The sequence below is a fragment of the Hypanus sabinus genome, chromosome 14 (genome assembly GCF_030144855.1).
Source record: "Hypanus sabinus isolate sHypSab1 chromosome 14, sHypSab1.hap1, whole genome shotgun sequence".
NCBI classification, from domain to species: domain Eukaryota; kingdom Metazoa; phylum Chordata; class Chondrichthyes; order Myliobatiformes; family Dasyatidae; genus Hypanus; species Hypanus sabinus.
Genome location: NC_082719.1, coordinates 8,687,131 through 8,695,338, shown reverse-complemented (window position 1 = coordinate 8,695,338; position 8,208 = coordinate 8,687,131). Strand labels below are relative to the sequence as shown.

Sequence of the window (8,208 nt, the reverse complement as noted above, 5' to 3'; positions counted from 1 at the left end):
TTGGATATTAATCACCATTTGTAAGAGATGTCTGGGTGATCCTAGAAGGATGGCAACTGCAGTACCTCTCTTACATTATTGGCTATGCATAGGGCAATCCGATACTCTTTCCACTGAAATGCTGAGCACCAATCCCCTCAGGGCTCAGGTCTGTCATGTTGCCAGGTAATTGCCTATTGTGGAAATTACTAAAACAGTCTGAATGAAGGGCTGAAGAACCCTTCTCTTAGGATGAAGGATAAAAAACAAAACCACACATTCACGGTATTATGTATTTTATCCACAAGGACTGGAGGTAACACCCAGCAAAAGAATGTGAAAATATACATTACATGCCAGAATATATGAATAGCAATTCCATTTGTTTAACAGAATTCTCACAAATTAAAATTATCTTAACTATAACAATAAATGGCATGAATGAATATTAGATATCAATCTGATATGAAAAGAAGGAAATTTGGCACCCTCCCTGTGACACTCACCAAGTTTTATCAATGCAACATAAGAAGCATCCTACCAGAATGCATCACGGCTTGGTATGACAACTGTTCTGTCTGTGGCTACAAGAAACTGCAGAGGGTTGTGGAGAGAGACTTCACTGAAGAGAGTTCTCTTCTTCCATTGCCTCTGTCTCTGTGCCTACTTCTTTGGCAAGGACTCTCCAGCCCTCACCGATGACCCCTTCATCCGTCATCAAACCGCCTCAACACCAAACCTGCAGATAAGGGAGGTGCTATAATAGTGTGGCATATTGACCTCCACCATGCTGAGGCCCAGCGCCAACTCTCATACATCTCCTCTTACTTACCCCTCGAACAGGACCCCATTAAGGAATGCCAGGCCATCACCAACCTTAATAACTCTGGGGATCTCTCATCCACTACCACCAACCTAATAGTTCCTTCACCCTGCACCTCCCTTTTCTACTTCCTACCCAAATTCACAAATCTGCCTGTCCTGGTAGACCCATTGTTCCTGCCCCACGGAACTTATATCTGCGTACCTCGACTCAGTTTTACCCCTCTGGATCAGTCCCTTTCTGTGAGATGTCACATGCTCTTGATCTTTTCAATTTCAGGTTCCCCGATCATCTTATTTTCACTATTATACATGTCCATCCCCATCAGGAAGGCCTTAAAGCTCTCCATTTCTTTCTGGACACCAGACTTAACCAGTTCCCCTCCACCACCACTCTCCTCTGTCTGGTGGAACTGGCTCTTACTCTTTCAGCTCCTCCACTTCCTTCAAGCAAAAGGTGTAGCCATAGCACTCGCATAGGTCCCAGCTATGTCTGCCCATTTGTCAGGTACATGGAACAGTCTATGTTCCAAGTCTACACTGGTATCACTCCACTTTTGCTATGCCACTGCAACGACTGCATTGGTGATGCTTTCTGCACCCACGCCAAGCTCATCCACTTCAACTTTGCCTCCAACTTCCACCCTGCCCTTAGATTTACCTGGTCCATTTCCGACACCTCCCTCTCCTTTCTGGATCTCTCTGTCTCGACCTCTGGAGACGGCTTATCTACTGAAATCTTTCATAAACCCACTGATTCTCACAGGATGAGATTTTCATTCCAGAATTATGAATGTGTCCTCCTCCTGCAAGGAAAGGAGCTTCACTTCCTCCACCATCAATGCTGCCCTTACCTGCATCTCTTTCATTTCACGCTTGTCTGCCCTCATTTCATCGTCTTGCCCCCCCCCACCAGGGATAGGGTTCCTCTTGTCCTCACCTACGACCCTAACAGCCTCTGCACCCAGCACATAATTCTCTGTAATTTCCACCATCTCCAGCGGAATTCTACCACCAAGCACATAGAACCATAGAACATTACAACACAGAAACAGGCCTTTTGGCCTTTCTTGGCTGTGCCAAAATCTTTCCTTTCCCCCCACTTACTGCTTTCCACAGGGATCGCTTACTACGCGTCTCTCCTGTTCATTTGTCCCTCCCCACTGATCTCCCTCCTGGCACAAATCTTTACAAGCTGAACAAGTGCTACACCTGCCTCCACACCTCCTCCCTCACCACCATTCAGGGCCTCAGACCTTCCAGGTGAGGCAACACCTCACCTGAGAGTCTGTTGGAGACATCTACTATATCCGGTGCTCCCAGTGTGGCCTCCTGTATATTTGTGAGATCCAACATAGGTTGGGAGACAGCTTTGCTGAGCACCTATGCTCCATCTGTCAGAAAATACTGTATCTCCCAGTGGCCATTAATTTCAATTCTACTTCCCATTCACTTTCTGATATACGAGTCCATGGACTCTTCTACTACCGCGATGAGGTCACACTCAGGCTGGAGGAGCAACACCTTATATTCCATCTGGGTAGCTTCCAACCAGATGGCATGAACATCAATTTCTTGAACTTTACGTAATGGATTCCCCCCCTTCACCATTCCCATTTCCCTCTCTCACCTCGTCTCCTTACCCACCCATCACCTCCCTCTGGTGCTCCTCTCCCCCTTTCTTTGCTTTATGGATTTCTGTCCTCTCCTATCAGACTCCCCCTTCTCCACCAATAAGTTTCCTGGCTCTTTACTTCACCATCCCTCCCCCCTGTTTCACCTACTACCTTGTATTTCTTCTTCTCCTCAGACTCTCTGACCTTTTTCTCTAGTTCTGATGGAGGATCTCAATCCAAAACATCAACTCTACTCTTTTCCAGAGATGCTGCCTGGCCTGCTGAGTTCCTCCAGCATTTTGTGCGTGTTGCTTGGATTTCCAGCATCTGTAGATTTTCTCTTGTTAGAGAGTTGTGGACATGACTCTGCACATCCTGGAAATTGCCATCCCTGCATTTACTCTGCCTATACTTCTCACTGCCTCAGGATAATGAAAACCTCACCCTCCCCAGATACTCTCTCTTCTGCCCCAACCATTGGGCAGAAGATACAAGTATGGCCAGGCTCAAGGACAGCTTCAATCCCACTGGTATAGGACTACGGAACAGCTTCTTAGTATGATAAGATTGATTCTTGACCTCTCAATCTGCCTCTTATGACCTTGCGCCTTACAGCACTACACTCTCTGTAACTATAGCACATTTTTCTGCATTCTGAGACTGTTTTACTTCATGGTATCTCAACACACTGTTCTAATGAACTGACCTGCACGAACAGTACTTAAGACAAGCTTTTCACTGTGCCTTAGTTCATGGACCAGTAATAAACCTACTTACAGTATCAGTATAAAGAATACCAGACACATATTCTTGTTTTACTACTGTAAATTGGTGCATGATTATTACATAATCCTGATAATAATAGCTTTTTTAAACATTTGTACAGTGATTTCATACACTGGCATTTTACACCCTTAAAGATCTACAGGAATCCTTGTCACTTCTGCTTGAGATGCAAATCAGGACTTATGGTCCAGCCTTTGTTGTATGGATAAGGAGGTGATGGATATTCTCCATGAAGCACAGTAGCCCCAGCACTGACAGGATAACTTCGACGTTGAAGCAATTCCAGTGAGGTCCAGTGATGGTGGGGGATGGGTCGGAAATGTCTTTAGTTTACAGAACTTGACCGATGACACCAGCCATCACTTTTTAAATTAAAAAAAGTCTACATTATACTTGTACATAAGGTCATAAATCACAGTGCATTCTCCCAGAGACAGTAGCTGAGATTGGCAAAACATAGTTGTAATTTCCAGCTCTCAGTTTTCTTTTGTTTGCAGCTGTGTGATATCAACCTATTCAATATGCTCTAATGCTTCTTGATTAAAATGGTACAATAATCACATGATAAAATTTCACAGCCACTTCTACTTTCCAAATGCTGTCTAAAACTATGATCAGAATTTGATCTGATCACCAAGGTCAGAGTTGGGTAAACTAACTAGAAAGGAGTTCCTGTTTAGCTGAATTTTGCTACTGTGTTTAGTCAAGCAAAAAATAATATTAAGATTTTGGACCAACAAAGTTCAGTTTCAGTGTCAAACCTAGGTGAAACAAAAATGTCAAGTTACAGTTAAAATGAAGTTGAGAGGTAATACATAATATAAAATTGTGCCTAAACATACAGAAAAAGTAAGAGAAAAGCAAGTAAAGCAGTAATACAATTCACATATTTATTATTTTTAAAAATGCCTAGCATGTGTAAATTGCAAATCATTATAGTAATAATACATGCTGATGTGACATAAATAGTATCATTATGGGTATGAAAAGCTTTTCAGGATCAGAGGGCAAAATGAATTCTTTGGTACTGGTGACAATATGAGGATTAACGACGACGGAGTGTCTGAATCTAGATAATGATGATCAAAATGACTGGTAGAAAGTAACAAGTAGATCTTGCTGTGTTTCTGAATAAATTCTCTAACAACCACAGCAGAGTCACTGATTGCAGAGGTCATGAATCCTGAACGTTTGAAATCAATATTCCCTCATTCACAGCAGGCTGTCATTTTCAATAAAACAAAACATATTAGCTGTTGAAAAATACAAATCATTTCTTTGTAAATTATCCATTTCAGGCAGGTAAAGCATTCCAATGCTACTGACACTTGCAGTCAACCGCAGCATGGAACAATTGTCGGAGCTCCAGGAATCCTGAAGCTCTCCGATGGAATGTGAAGCTTCAGCTATCTGTCTCTCCGTGCACATTTTCCATATGAACCTTGAGGTAGTCATTTCTTGTGAACTTCTTGTGACAGAGTTGGCATTCTGCCATCGGTCGATTTGGGTTGTGTGTCAGTTTGTGCCTAATCAGCATTTTTTTTAAGCTGAATGATAAATCGCAGACCTAAAATAATGAAGACACAATGTTGTCAATACAAAAGAACATTTTAGAATACTCTTGTACAAGTTTTGTAAGTTGCTGTTACTGGACTTTATGCTTCTTATCAAGAAAACTAAACAAAACTACAGCAAAATGGGAGGAGCCCATTCAGCTTTCCGAGTCTGGACTAAAGAAGGGACAACCTGCTAAATTCCTTTGCATCTGTTCCAAAGTCTTACAGATATGATACTTACTATCTAGATTCTTTATTATCTAGATACTTACTAGTATTTCTGAGAGTACTTAAAACATAAGCAGCATTCCTGACTACAACATCCTTCTAGTCAGTGAGTTATTTTTGTGAAGAAGGTTCTCCTCATCCCTCTTCTAATCAATGCAAGATGACTTTATAACTGTTACTTACTGAAAGAATTATGATACGACAACATTTAGACCGAGACAGAAGATCTTAACAGGAAGGGAAAGGTCCTAACGAGTGTTAATTGATTGTTCAGCTAAACTGCCATCAGGGTGTCTATCACTAAGTTAACTAAGAGGATTTCTGTGATAGACCCTGTGTTTGAAGAAAGGTATTTTCTTTTGGGTGAAGTGGGTGGGTAGTCTTGACCATTTAGATCTTTGAACTGAGTACTCATTTTTGACAGCACATAGTCCCAGAAACTAAGACTAATGGAGATCACTTCTATCTCTGAATCCCACCATTCCAAGCAAACATTAATCCAAATCTTCCTCACCATTTGAAGCAACACTTTGGAAATAGTTATTTTGTGTTAGTCCACAGGAAGTCCAATGCCATATACATTGGACTTTACTCCCCTGTTAAAAATTGGGATAGGTTCCTTCACAGGTTTACATCTGCTTCCGTGTGTGCAGGCACTGATAGTAAGTTCACATATCTGTTATGCTTGTGTTTATAAACTGATGCCAAATATCTATATTGACAATTATTGCTATTTATTTGTTATATATATATATATATTTCAAAAGTATGAAAAGTTCCTGGCAAACTTCTCTGGATGTTTCTTAATGTTGGGGCTTATTTTACATGCTGATAAAAGGTGATTCAGCTGTAGTTAAATAAAACATTACATTTAATAAAAAGATGTGTGTTTACCAATATTATCCTTGAGCTGTTATAATAACTCCTTATTAATATCAATAAAGGTAAAACTTCTGGTAATGTTTCAGTAATTAACAATGCAAAAATATTTAAATACATTTAAATACAAATTTGAAAAAAATAGAAATATATTGTATATTAAAGATCCATAGCTCAATGGTACAGCCACTCATTAATCTAACCTGACAATTTCAAACAGTAGAAGGATCTTGGTAAGAGAATCCTTACACTGAATAAAAATGGGACTAAGCATTTGCCACTGATGTGATAAGCTGGTGGGCAAGAGACAGCACTCAAGCCAAAGAGAAATGCCTTTTGCTTCACAAACAGGATGCTATTTCGTCTTGGAAATATAGATGTCTAGTTCAACTAACCACAGATTGTAGGTTGCAAGGAAACAGAAAAAAATAGTCTGCATGCAAATCAAAACAGTGGAGGGGGTCCAGAATTTATTGGCATCAGAAGAAAGAAAGAATTATCAGACAGAAATCCCAGAAGGAAAAAGACGATCATGCTTAAATAAATATATGGCATTGAAGTACACACATGATCGAATACACACTTCAATCAGATGAAGGTGACCCAGTTCTCTGGAAAAATGAGGAAGGATTTTCCAAACACAAGGACTAGAAACCAAGGTTCTTGCAGAATCTTTAAGTTATAAAAAGATGCAAGGAAACTCATTCAGTTGCTTGGAAGTGTTTGTTAAAAATAAAATAATTTGCATATTAATAAGGCTCTTAAGTCACAAAACACTTTGCAGCTTATGAATTACTCTGGCGATATGATCACTGTTGTTTTTGGAGGCAAATGTAGAAGACATTCTGTGTAATGTAAGATGCCAGAAAAAGCAAATTAGATTAATAACTTGCTGATCTAATTTGATGCCATTGTCTGAAAAGTAAACATTGTAATGAGATCAAATGCATTCCCTTCTTCTGTGTGTAATGTCATGAAAACTTCTACTCTGGTAGAGCATCAATATATTTTTCCTTCCTAAATATTACAACACTATTTTAATAGTGGTACTTCAAATGTGTAACAGGGTGTATCAGAAGATCAGAATGTTTATTACTGCCTAATTGTTAAAGTCATCCAGTGCAGCCATTTGGGCATAAAGTATTAGGATTTCTACACTGACAGTTTGGTGCTTGACTCTATTGAATATCATTTTAAAGGTGAGCCTTTGGTGCTCTAGGTTACTGTTTACTGTTATAATCATTCATTTTGGTTTCCCAAGTTCCATTCGCCCTCTTAAAATTGTAGGCAGTATGGTAGCATAGCGGTTCGAATAATGCTATTCCAGCACCGGTGGCCCAGTTTCAACTCAACCAGGTAAGGAGTACGTATGTTCTCCCAATGACCATGTGGATTTCCTCCAGGTTCTCTACCCCCCCTCACATTCCAAAGGTGTACACGCAAGTGGGTTAATTGCTCAAATGGGTTTAGTTGAGCGGCATGGGCCCATTGGACAGGAATGGTTTATCACCATGCTGAATCTCTAAATAAAATGAGAAAAGACAGAAAATAAGATTTATTCCATTATGTGCCCTCTGTTTTCATCATATTGAATTCCTTATCATTTAAAAGTATGCTTTACTGTGATCATTCCTACATTAATAGTCCCCTACTCTTACTTTTTCTATCTACTCTGGTTCATTCCTCATTACAAAATGCAGTAGCAATTTCACCCTTGTTGGTCCTGTTGCCCAGTCGGTTTGGAACAAAAACACCGGAATCACTCAGCAGATTTAGCAATGTCTATTGGTAGAGAAATAAGCCAATTTTTCAGGTTAAGCATCTCTCATCAGAACTGGAAAATGAGAAAACAAGTATGGTTTAAGTTGATTACCAAGTTGATTATTAAGTTGAGTACTGTGTTCAATATTACATCCCAATGGCTGCAGAATCTCAGCAGCAACTTTGGAGGTGGTTTTTTAATTCAACTTTGGTGGTATCTTTGGAGTATGTCAAGAGGTCAGAGGGGAACTAGGAAAGAGAATTAAAGTAACCAGTGACCAGAGATGTTGAGTTAACCTTACTGACTGAACAAAGGTCAGTTTTCATTTTCTCTATTGCAGAGGTGGCCACATGGAGTTCTAACACTTTCTTGTCATTCATTCTTTGGGTTTTTTTTTCCTGTTTTCATTGATGTCTGCAGAGAGCAAGAATTTCAGGTTGTGTGTAGTATACATTCTCTGATATTGACCATTTAACATCATGAGCAACGAATGCTAAGCACGAAGCTGGAAGAAGAGCAGCAGAGCTGGTGCCTCACCCAGGAGGTCTGTCTGCTTCCCTGGATGGCGGGAATGAAACAG

General features: G+C 40.2%; 1 protein-coding gene across 4 annotated transcripts in view; it reads right to left on the bottom strand.

Moving 5' to 3' along the window:
* Positions 1-275: 275 nt before the first annotated feature.
* The window catches only part of prdm5 (PR domain containing 5), a 305,611-nt gene continuing 297,678 nt past the window's right edge, over positions 276-8,208 (bottom strand). For all 4 annotated transcript variants that reach the window (XM_059988749.1, XM_059988750.1, XM_059988751.1 and 1 more), the window contains one exon: positions 276-4,770. In XM_059988749.1, coding sequence (XP_059844732.1) covers positions 4,606-4,770 — 165 coding nt within the window. In that variant the 3' untranslated portion in view covers positions 276-4,605. The remainder of the gene's footprint in view (positions 4,771-8,208) is intronic.